General features: G+C 45.5%; 1 protein-coding gene and 1 long non-coding RNA gene across 2 annotated transcripts in view; one reads left to right on the plus strand and one right to left on the minus strand.

Annotated features, from left to right (window-relative positions):
* The window catches only part of LOC309524425, a 275,240-nt gene that overhangs the window by 138,581 nt on the left and 111,532 nt on the right, over positions 1–25,127 (minus strand). The window lies entirely within an intron of this gene.
* The window catches only part of LOC309524371 (uncharacterized protein), a 28,574-nt gene continuing 28,058 nt past the window's right edge, over positions 24,612–25,127 (plus strand). Inside the window, exon 1 of the mRNA XM_082208995.1 lies at positions 24,612–24,717. Within this exon, the coding sequence (XP_082065121.1) occupies positions 24,695–24,717 (23 nt within the window). The 5' untranslated portion in view covers positions 24,612–24,694. The remainder of the gene's footprint in view (positions 24,718–25,127) is intronic.

Genomic DNA, 25,127 nt, shown 5'->3' on the forward strand with positions numbered 1-25,127 from the left:
GAACGCGCCCCGCGGAGAGTTCCGCGCACAATGCGGAATCCGATTGTGAGCGGGCAGCTTCAGATTGGCTGGGGCGCGGGCGTTCCGCGGGGTGGGCGATCCTCACCAGACTACCCGATTTCTCATTGCGTTGAGGTTTGCGGACCGAGCTTGATCTGACCCACGGCTCAGCACCAGAAACTAGGATTTAACACCTAATCCCAGAGAGCGCGCAGTGAATCTTGCCTAGTGTGAATCTTCAAGATTGAAAGCAGGACCGTGGAGCCCAACCTTGACAGTTTTGCCCTTCATGCATCTGCAATAAACGAGGATGCTCTGTGCCAAAGGATGCTCTGTCAATGACTACTAACCATGACTGGTGGAGACTAATTTCTACTTCAAGCGTCAGAAACAGCAACACTTCTGAATACCACTTGTCCTCCCTGGAGAGGGATTGGACCTGGGACGTTCTGCTTGCAAGGCAGACACCCTGAGCTATGGCCCTTGCCCTCACACACTGCACAAGCACATTTACAATTACCTGGCTGGGTGTTTTTGCACATTTTTGGTTTTGTGAAAAACAAGGTGCATTAGTAGCTCTCTGTGTGCACGCTCTGCTGGTGTTTTATGGGTGCAATAGAATCGACAGATTAGAAAGCAATGACCCCCCCCCCCCAAAAAAGAGGAATGTCTCCTGGTATGAACAGGAAAAGACAGAAGTTGGTCCCCATAAACAAATGCAAACATGTGCAGGTGTGGGCTGCAGTAAAAGGTAAAGGGACTCCTGACCATTGGGTCCAGTCATGGCTGACTCTGGGGTTGTGGTGCTCATCTCGCTTTACTGAAGAAGAAGAGTTTGGATTTGATATCCCGCCTTTCACTCCCTTTAAGGAGTCTCAAAGCGGCTAACATTCTCCTTTCCCTTCCTCCCCCGCAACAAACACTCTGTGAGGTGAGTGGGGCTGAGAGACTTCAGAGAAGTGTTACTGGCCCAAGGTCACCCAGCAGCTGCATGTGGAGGAGCGGAGACGCGAACCCAGTTCCGCAGATTACGAGACTAGCGCTCTTAACCACTACACCACACTGGCTCTCCACTGGCCGAGGGAGCTGGCGTACATGTGGCCAGCATGACTAAGCCGCTTCTGGCAAACCAGAGCAGCGCACGGAAACGCCGTTTACCTTCCCGCCGGAGCAGTACCTATTTATCTACTTGCACTGGCATGCCTTAGAACTGCTAGGTTGGCAGGAGCAGGGACCGAGCAACGGGAGCTCACCCCGTCGAGGGGATTCAAACTGCCGACCTTCTGATCGGCAAGTCCTAGGCTCTGTGGTTTAACCCAAAGTGCCACCCACGTCCCACAAAAGAGGAATGCCTCCTGGTATGAACAGGAAAAGACAGAAGTTGGTCCCCATACACAAATGCAAGCATGTGCAGGTTTGGTCTGCTGTACTCCCATCTAATTTCAAGGGATGGATGAATAGGCAAATGATGCACAAATGTGGGCAAGCCCTGAATCAACCTTCCCAAGTAGATGGGCTGGCTGAGGATGGAGGGAACTGCAGTGCAAAACACCATCTAAATAAAAAGAGCCAAGAGACTGAACTATAAACTGGAAAGTCCCCAGTTTGCCAGGCACCTTTGCTGCAAACTCACTAGGAGGCCTTAGTTGAGCCTCAGTCTTCCCATCTACAATATGGGACTAATAATAATACCGGTCTGTCATACAGGGCCGTGTTAGGGGCTACACGATAATGTAGGCTAAATTGTTATAGGGGTACATGTCCCTTGGCTTTGTGGTCTAAACCACTGTGTTGCTTGGACTTGCCAATTGGAAGGTCGGCGGTTCGAGGCCCCGCGATGGGGTGAGCTCCTGTCGTTCAGTCCCAGCTCCTGTCCACCTAGCAGTTCGAAAGCACGTCAAAGTGCAAGTAGATAAATAGGTACCTCTCTGGCGGGAAGGTAAACGGCATTTCCATGCACTGCTCTGGTTCACCAGAAGCAACTTAGTCATGCTGGCCACATGACCCAGAATAATAATAATAATAATAATAATAATAATAATAATAATAATAATTTATTATTTATACCCCGCCCATCTGGCTGGGCTTCCCCAGCCACTCTGGGTGGCTTCCAAAAGAATATTAAAATACTATGATACATCAAACATTAAAAGCTTCCCTAAACAGGGCTGCCTTCAGATGTCTTCTAAAACTCTGGTAGTTGTTGTTCTCTTTGACATCTGGTGGGAGGGCGTTCCACAGGGAGGGCGCCACTACCGAGAAGGCCCTCTGCCTGGTTCCCTGTAACTTGGCTTCTCGCAGTGAGGGAACCGCCAGAAGGCCCTCAGTGCTGGACCTCAGTGTCCGGGTAGAACGATGGAGGTGGAGACGCTCCTTCAGGTATACTGGACCGAGGCCGTTTAGGGCTTTAAAGGTCAGCACCAAGACTGTGAATTGTGCTCGGAAACGTACTGGGAGCCAATGTAGGTCTTTCAAGACCGGTGTTATATGGTCTTGGCGGCCGTTCCCAGTCACCAGTCTGGCTGCTGCATTCTGGATTAGTTGTAGTTTCCGGGTCACCTTCAAAGGTAGGCTCACGTAGAGTGCATTGCAGTAGTCCAAGCGGGAGATAACCAGAGCATGCACCACTCTGGCGAGGCAGTCCGCGGGCAGATAGGGTCTCAGCCTGCGTACCAGATGGAGCTGGTACACAGCTGCCCTGGACACGGATTTAACCTGTGCCTCCATGGACAGCTGTGAGTCCAAAATGACTCCCAGGCTGCGCACCTGGTCCTTCAGGGGCACGGTTACCCCATTCAGGACCAGGGAATCCCCCACACCCGCCCGCCTCCTGTCCCCCAGAAACAGTACTTCTGTCTTGTCGGGATTGATCTCAATCTGTTCGCAGCCATCCATCCTCCAACCACCTCCAGACACTCACACAGGACTGTCACCGCCTTCACTGGTTCTGATTTGAAAGAAAGGTAGAGCTGGGTATCATGTGCATACTGATGAACACCCAGCCCAAACTCCCTGATGATCTCTCCCAGCGGCTGCATGTAGATGTTAAAAAGCATGGGGGAGAGGACAGAACCCTGAGGCACCCCACAAGTGAGAGCCCAGGAGTCTGAACACTCATCCCCCCACCACCACTTTCTGAACACGGCCCAGGAGGAAGGAGCGGAACCACTGTATGCCAGTGCCCCCAGCTCCCAGCCCCTCAAGACGGTCCAGAAGGATGTTATGGTCGATGGTATCAAACGCCGCTGAGAGATCCAGCAGAACCAGGAAAACGCTCTCACCTTTGTCCCTAGCCCGCCGGAGATCATCAACCAGAGCGACCAAGGCAGTTTCAGTCGCGTGATGAGGCCTGAATCCCGATTGGAAGGGATTCAAATGGTCTGCTTCTTCCAGGCGTGCCTGGAGTTGTTCAGCTCAATCACCTTGCCCAAGAATGGAAGATTTGAGACTGGGCGATAGTTGGCCATCGTGGCCGCATCTAAAGATGGTTTTTTAAGAAGCGGTTTAATAACCGCCTCTTTCAGCGGGTCTGGGAAGGCTCCCTCGCGGAGGGAAGCATTCACCACCCCACGAAGCCCATCGCCCAGTCCTTCCCGGCTAGCTTTTATAAGCCAGGAAGGGCAAGGATCCAGGAGACAGGTGGTTGGTTTCACTCGTCCAAGCAGCCTGTCCACATCCTCGGAGGTAACAGATTGGAATTGATCCCACTCAACTTGACTAGACAGAACTCTAGCACTCTCCCGCCCCGGCCACTTATGCTGATCATAACCAATTTTCTCCAGCACATACTTCACCACTTCATAGTTCTCCTTCAGTGTACTCGAGTGAGCCAGGGGTATAGGGGCAAACTGGTTGCCGTTGTGTAGCAGAACACATTTCAGTGATCGCTTGCTGCTGTCAACGAACAGTCTCCAATCTTTGGGTTCGTACTGTGGCACTCCAAGCTTGAGCAGAAGCTGCGCAATATCTGCACAGTACACCAAGTCCTTCTCTTCCGAGAAAAAACGGAGGTACTCTTGATGCCTGTTGCTCAAGAAGCTGATGCGAGCACTGTCAGAGAGGAGGTTTTTTTCCTTCAATCTGGATGCCAACAGTTCGGCAGAGTCCTTTGACAAGCTGAGATCGCGAACTAGATCATTCAACTCCTTTTGAGAAAATGGATGTGGAGCATCATCTTCAAGAACCACTTCTTCATGTCCTTCAATACTGGAGGCATCTTCGTCACTAATGTCAGGAAGTTCTCCGAAGATAGGCACTGGAATTTCATCACAATGAGCTACAGGATGACGTGCTGATTGAAGATCAGGATACTTTGTGGGGTGGCTGCCCCATTAACTTAGTTTTGATCCCCAAACTTTATGCTTTGCTGGACCAATTTATGGAAGATTTCGAGGTTTTATGACTTCAAACTGATCCCTTTTCGACATAATCACCCAGAACTATCGGACCTGAATACTTATTGCCATTAAAATAATCATTTCCAATCAAAACAATTATTTGACAAGGCATTTTACCCCCACCAACTTCTTCTAAAATGCTCCACACAAGCGTACATGTGAATAAAAACGTAAAAAAGACATGTGGCCATAGCTCAAAAACTTGACCTGATTGAGCAAAACCAATGTGATTTTTGGATTCAGCGCATCAAATTCATCCTAAATCAGCTGAAAAAACGCAGACAACAAATTTGTTGTTGACCAGTGTTATAGATCATTTCCCAAAATTTTTTTACAACTCTACATTCCCACCACATATGGTAAAAAGTGCCTTCCTTCTCTTTACTTTTCCAACAGTTATTTGATCCTGTTCTATACATTTTTGCCAATTTTACCGGTATAATATACTATCTATACATCATTTTCATGTAATCCTCTTTCAACAATATGCAGTCCATGAATTTCAGATTCACTTTCCATAATTTTTCCCATTCTTCAAATTGTATATTATGTCCCAGATCTTGTGCCCATTTAATCATTACCGATTTAACCTCTTCGTCTTTAATTTCCCATTCTAATAATATATTGTATGCTTTCTTTAATAATTTGGAATTATCCTCTATAATTTCCTTTTGGAATCTAGAGATTGTATAACTAAATCCTTTCTTATTGTCTTCCTTAAAGATCTCATTTAGTTGTCTGTGATGCAACCAACTCTGAACATGTTCTTTTAACTCTTCATAATCTCAATTTTATTTTATTTTTTTATAATATTTTATTAGGTTTTAACAACAGAAAAATTTAAAAGAATACAAAAACAGGAAAATACAAAATTACAAAATTCAAAAATACAAACGTTAAACACAAAAAAGAAAAAGAAAAAAGACACATATACAAAAAAATAAAACTCCCTCCTTCTTAATTTCTCATCTGTAGTTAACTTATTTTCCTGACTTCCTCATGTCTCCCTTTTTTGTATCCCTTTTTAAAAATTAGTTCAGCAAATTCATATCCTATTAGTTTATCTATTATCAATCCCATCTTACATTTTACCTTATTGCTAGAGCCCCCTCAAATCATTTCAATGTCATCAACATTCAAAAATTTTACAATGTTTCTGTAAATAAGTTTTAAATTTCCTCCAGTCTTCTTCTACCAACTCTTCTCCCTGGTCTCGGATTCTGCCAGTCATTCCCGCCAGTTCCATATAGTCTATTAGTTGCATCTGCCATTCTTCCAAGGTGGGTAAGTCTTGTGTCTTCCAATGCTTTGCAATGAGAATTCTTCCTGCTGCTGTAGCGTACATAAAAAAAGTTCTGTCCTTTAACACTGATTGGCCAACTATGCCCAGGAGAAAGGCCTCTGGTTTCTTCGGGAAAATATATTTAAATACCTTTTTCAGTTCATTATATATCGTTTCCCAGAAAGCTTTAATCCTTGGGCACGTCCACCAAAGGTGAAAAATGCCTTCAATTTCTTTACATTTCCAAAACTTATTATCGGGCAAGTGATATATTTTTGCAAGCTTGACTGGAGTCATGTACCACCTATACATCATTTTCATAATATTCTCTCTTAGGGCATTACATGCTGTAAATTTAATTCCGGTGGTCCACAACTTCTCCCAGTCAGCAAACATAATATTATATCCTATATCTTGTGCCCATTCTTGTGCAGATTTTACCGTTTCTTCCTCAGTATTCCATTTCAACAGCAGATTATACATTCTCATAATCTCAATTTTTATTTTCCTTATTGTTCTACTAATAGATCTCTGTATGTAGGCCAAATTCCTTTCTTGCTTAACGGTTTTAGAAATGAAGCTTCAATAGGAGATAACCACCAAGGTGTTTTTTGTTCTAATAGATCTTTCTATTTTCCCCATACTTTTATTAGCAACTTTCTTATTATATGATTGTGAAATCCTTTATGTACTTTCCCCTTCCCATACCACAAATATGCATGCCAACCAAATCTGTTATTGTGTCCCTCCAACTCTTATTGCCTCCTCCTTTTCTGATTTGATCCAGTCCCGAATCTAAGTAAGACATGCTGCTTCGTAATAAAGTTTAAAGTCTGGGAGAGAAAGGCCTCCTCTATATTTTATATCTGAAAGTATTTTATGGTTAATCCTTGGCCTTTTCCCACCCCAGACAAATTTGGCAATACCTTTTTGCCATTTTTTGAAGCACACACAATTACTTATTATCGGTATTGTCTGAAAGAGGAACAATATTTTTGGCAATGCATTCATGTTAATTGCTGCAATTCTTCCTAACAGGGAAAGACTCATCCTGCTCCAATTTCTAGATTCCTTAAAAACATATAGATAATTTTGACCCCACATGTCAACTATAAGAATTTTAGTTTCCCCCCACATTTTAAAAGTTCTCTTGAAAATCCATCCTCATCTTATTGTGAATTTATGTTAATATGCAGATTTTTGCAAAGCAATCTCTGATATACTGAGTTGTGCTCAGTGCTATTTTTCTAGGAAAAAAGTGCTGGAGCTCACTGTGAACACCTCCCTTGTTCTCTTAGAATGCCAGTGGCACCCACGAGAGAGATGCCGGAACCGAGTTCCAGCTGAGAAAAAAACCCTGGTTGTAATATGCTCTTTCTACTCACTCATGTCTATTAGTTTCAATGAGTCTATTCTAAGTTTGGCCCATTAATTTCAATGGGTCTACTCTGAGTATAACTTAGATACAACCCAATGCACTTTTGTACGCAATTTTCACTAATATATGCATTATCAGGCAATCCTCATTTTGTGCAGGGGTTCCATTCTGGACTCCTATGCATGTCAATGGAGCTTGCACAAGCCTCCCCTCATTCAACCCCTTTTCATGACATTTGGGGGCTACACATGGGTTTGGTGTGCGTGTATGTGATCACACTTAAATGGGGAGTTGCCTGCATATGCATTTTTGTACTCATTACTTGGCTGGAGAACTGCATTTCAAAATTTGGAGAAATTTGAATGTCAATAGATGGTTCTGCTTTTGTTCACATACTGCTTCAGAAAGTGAAAATAAGGTAGGTTTGCCTTTAAATGCAAACCAAATCTAATTTCTCCCCCTTTCACTAATCTGCAGTATCATTCCAGAAGCCAGGATGGATGGCCCTGGAAGAAATGATGTGTTCTCAACTCTTGGCCCCACCAGTTACAGTAGTTAACAGTTTTCAGTGCAATCCTGTATCTATACTTAAAAGTAAGCCCTGTTGAGTTTAAGTAAGTGGTCACATATTCCAGTTCAAGCTGATTACAGATTCAAACAGATGTAGCCCTAATATTCACCCTATATATTTAGGGAAGGGGCAAATTCAGACGTGCAGGGTCTGCTTCATGATAGTTACAGCCATGCCCCCTCTAAGATTATACAACTTTCTTATACAATCTTACACAACAACAACAATAATAATTAGGGGTGCATTGCAACAATCATTGTACATCATGTGTTTGTCTTTCAGCTCAATCTACTATTTTATGTGTATAAAGGTAAAGGTAAAGGTACCCCTGCCCGAACGGGCCAGTCTTGACTGACTCTGGGGTTTGTGCGCCCATCTCACATCTATAGGCCGGGGGCCAGCGCTGTCCGGAGACACTTCCGGGTCACGTGGCCAGCGTGACAAGCTGCATCTGGCGAGCCAGCGCAGCACACGGAACGCCGTTTACCTTCCCGCTGGTAAGCGGTACCTATTTATCTACTTGCACCCGGGGGTGCTTTCGAACTGCTAGGTTGGCAGGCGCTGGGACCGAGCAGCAGGAGCGCACCCCGCCGCGGGGATTCGAACCGCCAACCTTTCGATCGGCAAGCCCTAGGCGCTGAGGCTTTAACCCACAGCGCCACCCGCGTTATGTGTATATACATGGGCAAATGACTGGGTGTGCTCCCAATATCTTCTTTCGGAAATTTCATTCTATGTGACGGAACGTGCACCCTATTTTCTTGAAATTGAGGTGCCTTGTGTTTTCAGTGTTCCCAGATGCTTAGCTTTGGAACACTCACCCTTTTCTGCTTGTTGGTAGGGTGGCTCTAGGACCCTGGAGATAGAGAGTCTTTAGCGATTTTGTTGCAGAAATAATAACAGACCACCAACTCTGTGCAACTGTGAACCACTGGCTGTAGTTCACGTGCCTCACACGTGAAAGCTCCTGGGTCCAGCCTCCAGCACAGGACTTGGAAAGGTCCTTGTCTGAAACCCCTGGAAAGCTACTGCCAGTCTATGTGGATCAGCCTTTGCCAACCCTGTGCCCTCCAGATGTTTTATATTACAACTTCCAGGAGCTACAGTCTGTGTCTGTGTGTGTGTGTGTGGGGGGGGAGAGGACTGATGGGGTTGTATCCCAAGGCAGAGGATGCAAGAAAGCTGCCTCATATTGATGTAGGCTAATGGTACATCTAGCTCAATATTGTCTACATTGACTGGCAGTGCCTCTCTAGGATGTCAGGCAGGGGGATGCCAGGGATTCCGGGACCTTCTACATTCAGGGCAGATGACCTACTGCTAAGCCATTTAACAACTTGCCTACTAATGGGAGAAGGATCATAGTCCAGTGGTAGAGCATCTCCTTTGGATGCAGAAGGACCCAGCTTCCATCCTGAGAATCTCCAGGAAAGAGTAGGAGAGATCCCTGAAGTCCTGGAGAGCCACTGCCAGTCGGTTTAGGGAATGCTGAGCTGGGTGGACCAATAAACCTGTGGTCTGACCCTGCATAAGGCAGCTTCCTCTATTCCTAACTATTGGCAACCAAGAATGATATGCAGCAGAGTAAACCAGTTGGTGGTGGAGGAGGACCAGGTCGCTCCACACTCCTCCGTCAGTCTGCTGGGCTTCTGCGGTAGATGCAGTGGATGGAAAATGTTATCAAAAACCCATTAGGCTAGTAGATTTCAAACAGATTGCTCCATGACTCCTCCATCAGCCTGTTTGATAGAAGGCCTTTTAAAGAGGCTAAAGGTAAAGGTAAAGGGGAGGCGGAGGGGACATTCTTTCACCTTTGGTGGACCTGTCCAAGAGTGAAGGCCTTCTGGGAAATGATCTACAACGAGTTAAAAAAGGTGTTTAAGTACACCTTCCCTAAGAAACCGGAGGCCTTCCTTCTGGGCATTGTCGGCCAGAAGGTGTTAAAGGATAGAACCTTTTTTATGTATGCTACCACAGCAGCAAGAATCCTCATCGCTAAGTATTGGAAGACTCAAGATTTGCCCACACTGGAAGAATGGCAGACGCAATTGATGAACTACATGGAGCTAGCTGAAATGACTGCCAGGATCCGAGACTTGGGAGAAGAAGCAATGGAGGAGGACTGGAAAAAGTTTAAGGACTATTTGCAAAAGTTTTATAAGTTATATGAACTTTAGGATGCCGCATGACTTGGAAGGTTAGCCCCAGCAATGAGAGTGGATTATATATGAAATTGGATAATACTATTGAAAGAATCAAAGTTTAAATGGTTAAAAATGACAACATGTTTTGTTTTTAGAGTAAATGGAAAATAAGGGATTTAAACTTAAATTGTAATTGAAAGAACAAAAGAAACACATGAGACAAGGTTATAATTTGTTGATAAATTTATTGTTAAGAAATGCACTGTGCGGGAGATGTGGGGAAGTTCGATAGAAAGTTGAAATAAGTTGTTGAAATGGTTTGGTTTTTTCTTTTTCTTTTCTTATCTTTTTTTTCTATTCCTTTTTGTTCTATCTGTAACTGGAAAAAAAGGAATAAAAATTATTATTAAAAAAAAATAAAGGTAAAGGTAAAGGGACCCCTGACCATTAGGTCCAGTCGCGAATGACTCTGGGGTTGCGGAGCTCATCTCGCTTTATGGAGGAGGAAGAGGAGTGTGGGGGGAGCGCACCACCCCCGGAAACACGATCCCAGTGGGGTGCCATCGCAGCTGCCCCCCCCGTGCTGGGTGCCATGCCCCTGCAGGCAGTGCCCCCGCCCCCAGGGCGGCACGCCCCCCTGCCTGCTCTCTCTCTCCTCCCCCCCCCGGTGCCGGAGCATGAAGCCCCGCCACTGGGTACAACCTCTCTCTTGCTGCCATTTTGGCAACATGAGCAATGTCAGTTTTATCTTGCAATGATCACTTCCAGAACAAATTAGAGGGAACAATAATATCTCCTGGATAGCTCAGGCTGTAGAGCATGGGACTCTTCATCTCAGGGTTGTGGGTTCAACCTCCACAAGATTTCTGCATTGCAGGGGGTTGGACTAGATGACCCTTGTGGTCCCTTCCAACTTTAAAATTCCATTATTCTATACTGCAAAACAGGAGGGTGAGTTTAAAAAAAGAAAAGAGGATTTTAGCTTGTGATGCACAGTGGGGTCCAGCAGAGGTCAGTGTTTCATTGCAGAACAGAGATGTGGATTAATTTGGTAAAGTTAGGCTATGTATCTCAGTACCTGCACACAAACACACGAAATTACCGTACTTTTCCATGTATAAGACTAGGGTTTTTTTTACTTCAAAATACGGTTAAAAGTCTTATACACGGATAGTACATATATGCCCATTTTCTAAATTTGGGGTCCCCAAAAGTAGGGGGCATCTTATACATGGGGGCATCTTATACACGGAAAAATACAGTAGCACTATGGGTTTATCCAAATAGCATCACCTCCTATAATTCAATTGGAAGGTGCAATCGATGGGGATTTCTCTTTCATAGAATCTTAGAGTTGGAAAGGGACCCCAAAGGTCCTCTAGTCCAACCCCTGCAATGCAGGAATCTCAGCTAAAGCATCCATGACAGGTGGCCATCTACCTGCTGCTTAAAAATTTCCAGTGAATCAGAGTTCACAATCTCCCAAGAGAGTCTGTTGCACTGCTGAACAGCTCTTACTGTCAGAAAGTTTTTTCCGAATGTTTAGTCATAGAATCATAGAATAGAATCATAGAATCATAGAATCATAGAGTTGGAAGAGACCACAAGGGCCATCGAGTCCAACCCCCTGCCAAGCAGGAAACACCATCAGAGCACTCCTGACATATGGTTGTCAAGCCTCTGCTTAAAGACCTCCAAAGAAGGAGACTCCACCACACTTCACTGGCAGCAAATTCCACTGTCAAACAGCTCTTACTGTCAGGAAGTTCTTCCTAATGTTTAGGTGGAATCTTCTTTCTTGTATTTTGGATCCATTGCTCCGTGTCCGCTTCTCTGGAGCAGCAGAAAACAACCTTTCTCCCTCCTCTATGTGACATCCTTTTATATATTTGAACATGGCTATCATATCACCCCTTAACCTCCTCTTCTCCAGGCTAAACATGCCCAGCTCCCTTAGCCGTTCCTCATAAGGCATCGTTTCCAGGCCTTTGACCATTTTGGTTGCCCTCCTCTGGACACGTTCCAGTTTGTCAGTGTCCTTCTTGAATTGTGGTGCCCAGAACTGGACACAGTACTCCAGGTGTGGTCTGACCAGAGCAGAATACAGTGGCACTATTACTTCCCTTGATCTAGATGCTATACTCCTATTGATGCAGCCCAGAATTGCATTGGCTTTTTTAGCTGCTGCGTCACACTGTTGGCTCATGTCAAGTTTGTGGTCAACCAAGACTCCTAGATCCTTTTCACATGTACTGCTCTCAAGCCAGGTGTCACCCATCTTGTATTTGTGCCTCTCAATTTTTTTGCCCAAGTGCAATACTTTACATTTCTCCCTGTTAAAATTCATCTTGTTTGTTTTTGCCCAGTTCTCTAATCTGTCAAGGTCGTTTTGAAGTGTGATCCTGTCCTCTGGGGTGTTAGCCACCCCTCCCAGTTTGGTGTCATCTGCAAATTTGTTCAGGATGCCCTTGAGTCCATCATCCAAGTCGTTGATAAAGATGTTGAATAAGACCGGGCCCAAGACAGAACCCTGTGGCACCCCACTAGTCACTCTTCTCCAGGATGAAGAGGAACCATTGATGAGCACCCTTTGGGTTCGGTCAGTCAGCCAGTTACAAATCCACTGAGTGGTAGCATAGTCAAAACCACATTTTACCAGCTTCTTTACAAGAATATCATGGGGCACCTTGTCAAATGCCTTGCTGAAATCAAGGTAGGCTACATCCACTGCATTCCCTTCATCTACCAGGCTTGTAATTCTGTCAAAAAACGAGATCAGGTTAGTCTGACATGACTTATTTTTCAGAAATCCATGCTGACTATTGGTGATCACAGCATTCCTTTCTAGGTGCTCACAGACTGTTTGCTTAATGATCTGCTCCAGAATCTTCCCTGCTATTGATGTCAGACTGACTGGGCGGTAATTATTTGGGTCCTCTCTTTTCCCCTTTTTGAAAATAGGGACAACATTTGCCCTCCTCCAGTCTGCCGGGACTTCACCTGTTCTCCAGGAATTCTCAAAGATGACTGCCAGTGGTTCTGAGATCACATCTGCCAGTTCTTTTAATACTCTTGGATGCAGTTCATCTGGCCCTGGAGACTTGAATATATCTAAACTAGCCAAATATTCTTGTACTATCTCCTTAGTTATTCTGGGCTGTGTTTCCTTTGCTGAATCATTTGCTCCAAATTCTTCAGGTCGGGCATTGTTTTCTTTATCGGAGAAGACTGAGGCAAAGAAGGCATTGAGGAGTTCAGCCCTTTCTGTGTCCCCTGTTTGCATTTCACCATCTTCTCCTCTGAGTGACCCCACTGTTTCTTTGTTCTTCCTTTTGCTACGAACATACCCATAAAAGCCTTTTTTGTTGCTTTTAACCTCTCTAGCAAGCCTGAGTTCATTCTGTGCTTTAGCTTTTCTGACTTTGTGTCTACACGTGCTGGCTATTTGTTTGAATTCCTCTTTGGTGGTTTCCCCCCTTTTCCATTTTTTGTACACATCCTTTTTTAATCTTAATTCAGTTAAAAGTTCTTTAGATAGCCACCCTGGCTTCTTTAGGCACCTTCCATGTTTCCGTCTCATTGGTATTGCCTGACGTTGTGCTTTTACTATCTCCCTCTTAACAAACTCCCAGCCATCATGAACTCCCTTTCCTTTTAGTATTGCTGTCCATGGGATCTCACCCAGCACTTCCCTAAGTTTTATGAAGTCGGCTTTCTTAAAGTCAAGAAATTGAGTCCTAGTATGCTTGGCTGCTCCTTTCTGCTGTATAGTAAACTTCAGAAGAGCATGATCACTTGCGCCTAATGCTCCATCCACATCTACCCCACTAACCAGGTCATCAACATTGGTTAGGACCAGATCTAAAATGGCTGTTCCTCTTGTTGCTTCTCCCACTTTCTGGACAATGAAGTTGTCTGCAAGGCCAGTGAGGAATCTGTTTGACCTTATGCTCTTGGCTGAGTTTGACGTCCAACAAATATCCGGGTAATTGAAGTCCCCCATTACTACTATCTCCCTTCCTTTTGCATGCTTGGCCATCTGTTCCAGGAAGGCATCATCTATGTCCTCCGTTTGGCTTGGGGATCTATAGTAAACTCCCACAATGAGGTCTCTGTTATTCTTCTCTCCCTTAATTTTGACCCAAATGCTCTCACTTTGGCTCTGAGGTTCTAAATCTTGGATCTCTTCACAGGTATACACATCCCTGACATATAACGCCACTCCTCCTCCTTTCTTGTCTGGTCTGTTTCTCTGAAATAGATTGTATCCCCCCATTATTACATTCCAATCGTGGGACTTATCCCACCAGGTTTCAGTGATGCCTATTATGTCATATTTAGTTTGCTGTACCAAGAGCTCAAGCTCATCTTGTTTATTTCCCATGCTTTGCGCATTAGTGTACAGACATTGAAGTCCATTAATCATCCCCCCGTGTCTCTTATTTAAGGATTTTTTCCTCCCACCACTAGGTCCGCGTGCTGTTTGCTCCATTTGGTCTATGACATTTGGATGATCATCTTCATCAATTGATAGACTCCTACCTTCAGGAGCACTGTCTCCCTCCCCCACATTAGTCAGTTTAAAGCCCTCCTGATGAGGTTTCTGAGATTTTTGGCAAAAACATTTCTCCCAACCGTTGTGAGGTGCAGCCCATCACTTGCCAGAAGTCCATCTTCAAGAAACTGCAGTCCGTGATCTAAGAATCCAAACCGTTCCTGTTTACACCATTTGCGAAGCCAGCTGTTCACTTCCACTATTTTCCCCTCTCTCCCTGGGCCACGTCGTTCAACTGGGAGGACAGACGAGATGACAATTTGTGCATTTAGTTGCTTCAATTTCCTGCCAAGAGCCTCGTAGTCTCTTTTGATCTTCTGGAGGCTATTGCTTGCAGTGTCATTGGTTCCCACATGAACCAAGAGGAAGGGGTATTTGTCAGTGGGTTTTATGATTCCTTGCAGTCGTTCAGTTACATCTTGGATCTTAGCCCCGGGGAGACAGCACACTTCCCGAGACATCTTGTCAGGCCCACAGATCACTGCTTCTGTTCCCCTCAGTAGGGAATCCCCTATCACCACTACACGCCTCCTCTTGGGTTTGGTCGGGGTTCTTCCGTGAGCTGTCCGTTCCAAGGTCACCTGCACATTCCCTGAGGACTGAATTTGCTGCTCGTCTTCATATACCTGATCGACTGTAATGAGGGAGAGATCCTCAAATGGAGTCTGCTCTTTGTCTTCCATGCTAGGGGAGAGGACCTCAAAGCGATTGTGTATTTCTAAACAATCAGAGTGAACCCTGGGCCTCCTACTTCTTTGAGTCACGTTTCTCCATATATCTGGCTCCTGTGTTGGTGAACTAGCCTCCTTCTCAGAGGAGTCCCCTGTCTCCTCCTTGGTGGAGACGGTGTTCTCTGTTGCTTCCAAGAAGAGCTCCAGCTCTCTAATTCTTTGGAGCGTAGCTACACGTTCCTCCAGTTGCTGGACTTTGTCTTTTAAGAGGGCAATCAACATGCAATTGCTGCAGGTAAAGCTGCCTGCAACCTTTGGCAAGATGGCAAACATTGCGCAGGAATCGCAGGCGACTGCAGCTGTTCCCTCCCCTTCCATCTTGAGATCGTGTCGTTGGGGGTGGCTACAGAGGTCCTCCATCATAAAAAGCTTGAAGACAGGACAAATAACTTCCCCCACAAAAAAACCCTAGGTCTCCCCCGACAAACGTTTGAGACTGGCTCCCCTAAATCTAAAAGATGAGTATAACTGCGCGCGCCACTAGGCGCGCGCCGCTGCCCTGCAAACTCTGATAAGCTCCTCCCACAGCTAATCCCCTGCCTCAACAGAAACCCTGCCCCCTCTGACCTTTACACAGGGAAAACAGCTAATCAGCCACAAAGAAACACACACACACAAGAAAACCCTTTTTGCTCCTTTTTCAACTGCTGCCCTGCAAACTCTGATAAGCTCCTCCCAGAGCTAATCCCCTGCCTCAACAGAAACCCTGCCCCCTCTGACCTTTACACAGGGAAAACAGCTAATCAGCCACAAAGAAACACACACACACAAGAAAACCCTTTTTGCTCCTTTTTCAACTGCTGCCCTGCAAACTCTGATAAGCTCCTCCCAGAGCTAATCCCCTGCCTCAACAGAAACCCTGCCCCCTCTGACCTTTACACAGGGAAAACAGCTAATCAGCCACAAAGAAACACACACACACACACACACACACAAGAAAACCCTTTTTGCTCCTTCTTCAACTGCTGCCCTGCAAACTCTGAACTCGGACTCTCCTTTCTTGAGTCGGACTCTCCTTTCTTGAAGCCTGCAGCCTTTACAAGCTTCTTTGGAGGGAAAAAGCTTTATTCAGTAAATATTTTTATTATTATTTTAAAAATCAAGGCTTATTGTATCTTAGCAGCCAAAACTCCAACTATTACTGAGAGAGGGGGGGAAATCAGAAACTGAGAGAAACAAAAACCAACCAATTCTCCCATCTCTGAGGTAGAATCTACACACATATAAAAAAAACAACGCTGTGAAAATGCTTTTTTAAAAAAACGTTTTTAAAAAATACATTGAATTTTCCATAGATGACTGTCACCATTTGTGTCACATTTGCATACTGTATTGCACTTTAAACGTTTTATTTGCAGCTTGTGTAGCTGAGTGTGATTTATATCAGCCTCCTCCTGCTTGTGCTAACTAGGGTCCCCCCCTCCTTTGCAAATGCAACTCAAAGCAATTAACAAAATATATAGCAATACAAATACAAAACAGAGAAAAATATAAAACTCCACATTTTTAAAAAGACTAAAACATCCCATCCACTGAAGGAGGCTGCAGATCATTCAAAGCTAAAGGACTGGTGGGAAAGAAATGTTTTTGCCTGGAGCCTAAAGGTAGGTAATGATAGTGCTAGGTGAGCCTCCCTGGGGAGAGGACTTCACAAGAAGGGAGCCACCGCAGAAAAGGCCCTGTTCTTGTGGTGCCACTCTCTGGACCTCCTGTGGGGTACGCACCCAGAGGAGAGCCTCAAATGACTTACAGCAGAGCTTTCAAACTTTTCATGTTGGTGACACACCAGCATTTTTAGACATGCATCGCGACACAGTACAGTGGTACCTCTGGTTGCGAACGGGATCCATTCTGGAGGCCAGTTTGCAACATGAAAAGAGCACAACCTGCAACAGCGTGTCTGCACACGCACGGGTTGCGATTCACTGCTTCTGCGCATGCATGTGATGTCATTTTGCGCTTCTGTGCATGCGCGAGTGGCGAAACCTGGAAGGAACCCTTTCCGGTACTTTCGGGTCACCGCGGGACGTAACCTGAAAGAACTTAACATGAAGCAGACGTAACATGAGGTATGACTGTAATTCAGTTTCACTAGCAAACTAACTCCTGGGAGGAGCATGGGGAGTATTTGCGCGACACACCTACACACTGCAGCCAACACACCAACATATCACAATACACAGTTTGGAAAGCTCTGACTTTCCAAGGCCCTTGCTGCTGTTCTTGCTGTTATTATTATTACTTATGGTAATGAATGTGTCTTCTTTTTTAATATTATTACTACGAGAAAAGATTTATGAATGTGCAGAAAATGTTGAAATGAAATTACTTGGCTCTGGTTAAAATATTTAAAGAATTTGGTAAAAGGGTAATGGTTTTGAGAAATTGATAAAAAAGATTTAAGTTTAAGCTTTAAGGTTGTTTTTATAAGATAAAATGAGAATAGAGTAAGTTAACATAATGACAAAATATTATGAACTATGGAAAGGATTTGCTGTGACAACTATTAATCAAGATACAAGAGATGGGAGGGAGAGGAGGTCAGGGAAAGAAGGTAATGGAATTTGGAGAATTTGGAAACGATGGTTTTATTCTTTCTTTTTCTTTTTCTGTTTTTATTTCCCCCCTCTTTTTTGTAATTTTGTCTTTTTTGTGTATTTTTTTTTTAAAAATCTGTTGTTTCAATAAATATCATTTTTTAAAAAATGAATGTGTCTTCTGAGATGGTGACACATGCAACAGGAAGCAGCTCTTGCGGGCAGTGGTGCTTCCCCTAGAGGGTGCATTCCCTTTTCAGCCTGGGGGCCACATTAGCCTCTGGGCAACTTTATGGGGGCCACATGCTATTGGTTGGAAGGGCCAGAGGCAACAGTGGGTGGAGAAGTGGATGTGGTTGTTTATTTTTGCACAGTAGACTACTGTCTACCCCTGCCACCCACCCCATCCATTCAGACAAGCAGAGGTCAGGAACACATTCCAACCAGATCCAACTGGATCCAAAGCTAATCTGTTGAGGGTTATGTAGAAACTAGCCTGCTGCACAAAGGTAATATTTGCCTGTTGCTCTGCCCACTTTTGTTTCCGGACTTGCCCACAAATGGCATGTGCTCTGAAAAAGTTCCTCAACCCTGCTCTGTTTTATGCTGAACATGTTGTGTTGGCCACTGAGAGGTACAAGTGACAGTTGTTGTGACAAACCCCCATCTAAGTTCCCCGATTAGAATAAGATGATTGGTGATCGTGCCAAGAATGCAAAGTTTTTACGGAATGTGGAAGGGATCTCTTTCCTCACAGGTGCAAAAACCAGCCTGGCGCGAGCCGACGCCTGAGCGATTTGAACTTTCCAACAGCTGCTCTTGTGTCTCTCTGGACAGCTCAACTTGCCTCCCCTATTGCCTCAGCCTGTGCTGTGCACTGCCAAGTGGAGGCTGTGATTGCAATGGCCACTGATGTGCTAACCAGTTTGGAATACCTACAACATGAGAGACTGGTGTTCACAGATGGCAGCGTGCCTTATGAGTCGCTAGGCTGATTTCAGTTCTTCCGATGTGATGGAGATTCTTTCTCGGCCTCCGTGCTTCTAAGTATCACATCTAATAGTTATAATTTAATTACTACAAATGCCAATTGTTGCAAGTAATGCAGAGGTGGGAAGCCTCCAACACATGGGGCAATCTTGACCCACCAGAGGTTTTGATTTGGTCCACAGGGCCATTTTTTCCTTAAACCTCACCCATCTGCTAATAAGGTGGCATTAGCCCAATAGGTAGATGTGGGTTGGTTCATCTACATGCCCTAGTTCCCTGCATGTGTAGGACTGAACTGACCTGGTGTGGGGAGTTCAGTACTACTCAGTTGGAGGTCATAAGGGAATAATCTGCAGAGAATTCCCTCCTACATCTGAACCCTGTACAACGTGGGGACTTCAATCTCTCTTGCTCGCTACCTTCGCTGCTTTTCCTGGTGTGCATATCTGCCTGCCTGCCAATCACCCAACCACCTGTCTCAGTTGGCCTGTCGGGTGGGGAGGAGGTAAAGATCTTGGCTGCTGGGCCATAAAGGTTCCTGACCCCCGGAATAAAGCAAAGTGAACCTGGTTGAAGCTGAGGAAATGCAAAAGGGAGAAGATGGGGGGGGGGAGTATTAGAAAAAGAATTTGGTCTCTCTGATATGGAAATGTGCTGAACTAGGGATTCGAAAAATGAACAATTGAGAGACTAATCTGACAGATTTGTCTATTTCTCCTCTGACCTGATATATCTCCACACTGAGGGCCATACTCTGTAAACCTGGGCACTGCACCACTGTCAGCCTAATCTACCGTGCTGTGAAGATAAAGTCGATAGAGGCATGCCATCTTGGGCTCCTTGAAAGAAAAAAGGATATAATTGTAGTAAAGGTAAAGGGACCCCTGACCATTAGGTCCAGGCGCGGCCGACTCTGGGGTTGTGACGCTCATCTCCCTTTATTGGCCGAGGGAGCCAGCATACAGCTTCTGGGTCATGTGGCCAGTATGACTAAGCCGCTTCTGGCGAACCAGAGCAGCACACGGAAATGCCGGAGCGGTACCTATTTATCTACTTGCACTTTGACGTGCTTTCGAATTGCTAGGTTGGCAGGAGCTGGGACGGAGCAACGGGATTCGAACCACCGGCCTTCTGATCGGCAAGTCCTAGGCTCTGTGGTTTAACCCATTGCGCCACCCACATCCCTCATAATTGTAATACTGTAGCTTAATTTTTGAAGCTATGTTTCTTATCATATATAGTTTCAACATGACTAATTGTAAACTGCATTGTGGGCCTTTGGGCCTGAAGGTGGGGGATAAATGGTACAATAAAGTCCATATTTTATGAGTGAAAGTATTCTTGAGTGTTCAAGGCTGCAATCATAACCCCACTTACCTGGTAAAGGTAAAGGTAAAGGTACCCCTGCCCGAACGGGCCAGTCTTGACAGACTCTGGGGTTTGTGCGCCCATCTCACTCAAGAGGCCGGGGGCCAGCGCTGTCCGGAGACACTTCCGGGTCACGTGGCCAGCGTGACAACGCTGCTCTGGCGAGCCAGAGCAGCACACGGAACGCCGTTTACCTTCCCGCTGGTAAGCAGTACCTATTTATCTACTTGCACCCGGGGGTGCTTTCGAACTGCTAGGTTGGCAGGCGCTGGGACCGAGCAGCGGGAGCGCACCCCGCCGCGGGGATTCGAACCGCCGACCTTTCGATCGGCAAGCCCTAGGTGCTGAGGCTTTTACCCACAGCGCCACCCGCGTCCCACTTACCTGGTAGTAAGCCCCAAATGAGGTACTGCCAAACTAGCTCCAGTCTAACCTCAGCCCGTGCCCCCTGCTCCCCTTCTTACCTAAATCCATTACTGGGGTGGCAATACTGCCAGCTTCACCCTTCTCCTTATTTTCAGTGTTGCCCAAGTAGAATTCAACAGAGAGGAGAATGGGTGTGTGTGTATGTGTGTGAAACTAGAATTAGTTGGCTCTCCATGTCATTGGCTCTGGCGTCACCTGCTGTTGAGCTGCTTGCCTTCCATCCCAATGGGCACCAGCCATCACTGCCCCCACTGGATTCGACAGGACTTAACAGTGTGGTGCAGTGGTTAAAATGGCTGACCTTGGGCCAGCCACTGCCTCTTAGCCTAAGCTACTTCACAGGGTTGTTGAGGGGGTTAAATGAGGAAGGAGAGAAAACAATGCGGAGAAAAGGGTGTGATATAAATTCAATAAATACTCAGAGTAACATGGTTAGGATTGTGCTTTAAGGAAATTAAATGAAACAGCAGCAACCGAGGTCTGCTTTGCATTGACCAGCGCCATAGCAGTATGAGGAGGAGATGAGGTGATGCCTCGGCTCAGGGAGGTCAATTGCATGCCCTTCTTGCAGACATTGAAACCGAAACTAAACTCCACAAGAGAGTTAGGTTGCCATGGCAATGGGATTACTGCCTAATCGGGTCACCTTCTTATAGAGAGATTCTCTCCTAATTCAGTTACTGGACTTCAAAGGGTTGCGTTGTCTCTGCCCTTGGATGTATTTACAAGAAGGTCCTTTAAGTGGTTATTTCAAGCTGCTGCTGTGTCTCAGCGGATGCTCTGCCTCTGATTCTTACTTTGTGGAAATCATATTGAGGCCAAGATGTGAGGAGTTTCTTCCCACTTTGCAATTTTCACCCACACCCCCCATCCTCTTTTTTTTAATATTCTTTTTATTCATTTTTTAATATCAAACATCAACAACAAAAATCCACAATAACAAACACAAACATACAACAAAAAGAGACAAACTAAACAAACATTACAATAAATATCAGTTGACTTCCCTCCATCTCAGTCTTGGGTTATGTTAATGCTAAATCTAATCTGCAGTTTTTTATTATACAGCATCATCATGTCGCAAGAGTTATGTAATGCCTACTGTGATTTTTATGTCTCTAGAATTTGTTTCTATATATGTCTTAAATTTAGACCATTCACCAATAAACTTTCTACCTTTTTGCTGTCTAATATTCTGCGTCATTCTTGCCAAATCCATATATTCGAATAATTTAATTTGCCAATCTTTGATAGTCGGGATGTTTGGGGTTTTCCAATTTTGTGCTAATAAAATCCTGGCAGCTACGGTCGCATACTGAAACATTACATAATCTTCTTTCTTAATCTCATCTCCTATCATTCCCAGGAGGAAGGCTTCAGGCTTTTTAACAAAGGTATATTTGAGTATTTTCTTTAGTTCGTTGTAGATAGAATCCCAATTTTTTTTAATTTCTTCACATTTCCACCACATGTGGTAGAAGGTACCCTCTTTGGATTTACATTTCCAACACCTTCTGTCCCCAGTCTTATACATTTTTTGCAGTTTCACGGGGGTGATGTACCAACGATACATCATCTTTTCCATATTTTCTCTGAGGGCAGTACAGGCAGTAAATTTCATTCCTTTGGACCACAGCTTGGTCCATTTTCCAAAATCCAAATTATATCCAATATCTGTGGACACCCCCCCCCATCCTCAATGAGAAAAGAGAACAAGTGAGGAGGTAGTGTTGGGCAGTGGCGTAGCGTGGGTTGTCAGCACCCGGGGCAAGGCAAGTAATTTGCGCCCCCTAACACGGGGCAAGGCAAGTAATTTGCGCCCCCTAACCTGGGGCAAGGCAAGTAATTTGCGCCCCCTAACCCCTAACCTGCCGCCGCTGCCAGCTTCTTCTTGCGGCTGCCTGGTCTGGTCTGGTGTGGTTCTCTCCCGCGCTCAGCGCTGCGCTGGGCGGCCGCTGCACTGTCCCTCCCCCAGATAGTCCCTCTCTCTCTCTCCGCACCGCACGCCTGGCACCCACCCCTTCCACAGTGGGCGGCGACCCAGCGGCTCGGATCGGATTCGCACAGCCAGCACTGCAGTGAGAGAGAGTGAGTGAGTGAGCCAGGTAGGGGAAGAGAGCTGCGAGTGCGAGCGCCCCCCCATATGTTGTGCCCGGTGCGGATGGCCCCCCCTGCACCCCCCACGCTACGCCACTGGTGTTGCGAGAGGGACTATTCCTCCTCCTCCTCCTCCTCCTCCTCCTCCTCCTCCTCTTCTTCTTCTTCTTCTCAAACCTGGGGTCATAGAATCATAGAATCATAGAGTTGGAAGAGACCACAAGGGCCATCGAATCCAATCCCCTGCCAAGCAGGAAACACCATCAGAGCACTCCTGACATATGGTTGTCAAGCCTCTGCTTAAAGATCTCCAAAGAAGGAGACTCCATCACACTCCTTGGCAGCAAATTCCACTGTCGAACAGCTCTTACTGTCAGGAAGTTCTTCCTAATGTTTAGGTGGAATCTTCTTTCTTGTAGTTTGGATCCATTGCTCTGTGTCCGCTTCTCTGGAGCAGCAGAAAACAACCTTTCTCCCTCCTCTATGTGACATCCTTTTATATATTTGAACATGGCTATCATATCACCCCTTAACCTCCTCTTCAGTGTCCTTCTTGAATTGTGTCCTTGAATTGTGGTGTCCTTCTTGAATTGTGGTGCCCAGAACTGGACACAGTACTCTAGGTGAGGTCTGACTAGAGCAGAATACAGTGGCACTATTACTTCCCTTGATCTAGATGCTATACTCCTATTGATGCAGCCCAGAATTGCATTGGCAAGATGGCAAACATTGCGCAGGAACTGCAGGCCACTGCAGCTGTTCCCTCCCCCTCCATCCTGAGAATGTGTCGTTGGGGGTGGCTACAGCGGTCCTCCATCATAAAAAGTGTGAAGACAGGACAAATAACTCCCCCCACAAGAAAAAAAACCTAGGTCTCCCCCAACAAACGTTTGAGACTAGCTCCCCTAAATCTAAAAGATGGATCAAACTAGGCGCGCGCCGCTGCCCTGCTAGGTCTCAACGGTGATGAGCTTCCGTTGCTCTGTCCCAGCTCTGCCAACCTAGCCCTGGGTGAAATAGTCTACAACCTTTTCAGGACAAGGATCCTGGGCAAACACATATTTTGGAACCAACTTCTTAACATCTTCCTATATACATACAAATGTAAGCCTGTTGTCACGTGCTGCAGTTTGTGTGACTGCCAACAGGTGACACTGTAGAATACAGCACAATGACACACTTACTGGTAAGGTCTAAGCGGGGAGTGGGGGTGGGGGGTGAGCAATGTGTATAAATATTTCACTTATATTCATAGGGCAAGTAGCGCTGCAGGTGTGGCTCACTTTTGCTCAGGCCGTGGCCCAGTATGCATTGAACTGAAATAGTTCTTAGAAATGTTTATAACAGTAACTGTTTTTAGATGCATTTAACTGTAATTCTTTTTTAAAATTATTTAATCTTTTTTTCTTTCTTTTTGCTTTGCTTTGTTTTTATATTATATCTCTCTCTGCCTCTCTGGGTTCTTTGGGGAAGAAGGGGAGGATATATACCGTATTTTCCCGTGTATAAGACTAGGTCCCCCCCTTAAAAATAATGTCAAAAACTAGGGGGCGTCTTATACACGGATACATCTCCCCCATTTTCTTAAATCTGAGTCCCCCAAAATAGGGGGGCGTCTTATACATGGGGGTGTCTTATAGATGGAAAATACAGCTTATTCAATAAATAAATAATAAAACTAAGGAGGAGAAAACTACCTGTAGTGCTGCTACCTGCACTCCAGGCTGGTTGTAAGTAAGACGGCAGTTAGGTGGGGGCTGCCAGAGGGCAGTTTGAGGTTGGTGGGGCAGTGCCCCATTTCCCCTAATGGACCACCCTCCACTGTCTGGTCAGTGCCTGGATGGAAAACAGGTTTGGGAAACCTCTGTGTGTGTTTGCCAACTTGAGTTCTATTTGGGATTTGGAGGTAATCAGGAAATAAACAGATGATTTTGGCCGTCACTTCCAGACTGGCCACCAAGTCCTGAGCTGGAATAGATAGCTCTGGTTGGATATCAGATGTCTTGTTATGCTGAGCGAGGCTCATGGCTGGGGATGGGAACAATGGCTTGGGCGGAATTTCACAGAGACACATGAATCATTGGCCTCTAGCTTGGAGCTATGCCAGGCATTCCTATTTTTGGCTTCTGAGTTTGCATATAAGCCTGCCGCTTTGCCTCTAAATTAGACACACGGCTCCCTCTCTTTGTTGGACAAGTAGCATCATCAGAGTTTGAGGATGGGCATCTATGAAGAAAGAGGGTAGGTTATTACCTATTATTATTATTATTAGCCTCTTGGACTTGCTGATTGTAAGGTCAGCGGTTCAAATCTGCTCAACGGTGGTGAGCTTCCGTTGCTCTGTCCCAGCTCTGCCAACCTAGCAGTTCAAAGCATACCAGCATGAGTAGATAAATAGGTACTGCTGTGGCGGGAAGGTAAATGGTGTTTCCATTCACTCTAGCACTCGTCACAGTCCTCCATGTGGCTCCCTCGGCCTGAAAGGAGAGATGAGTGCCACACTCCACAGTCGAATTCGACTGCACTTAACCGCCCAGGGGTCCTTTACCTTTTATCTATTATTATTATTATTAGTAGTAGTAGTAGTAGTAGTAGTATTATTAATTGGGTGCGTTTCCCTTCCTGTTGGAGAGGACAGGACACTAGCATAG

This window comes from Podarcis vaucheri (genome assembly GCF_965113315.1).
Source record: "Podarcis vaucheri genome assembly, chromosome: Z".
Lineage (NCBI taxonomy): Eukaryota > Metazoa > Chordata > Lepidosauria > Squamata > Lacertidae > Podarcis > Podarcis vaucheri.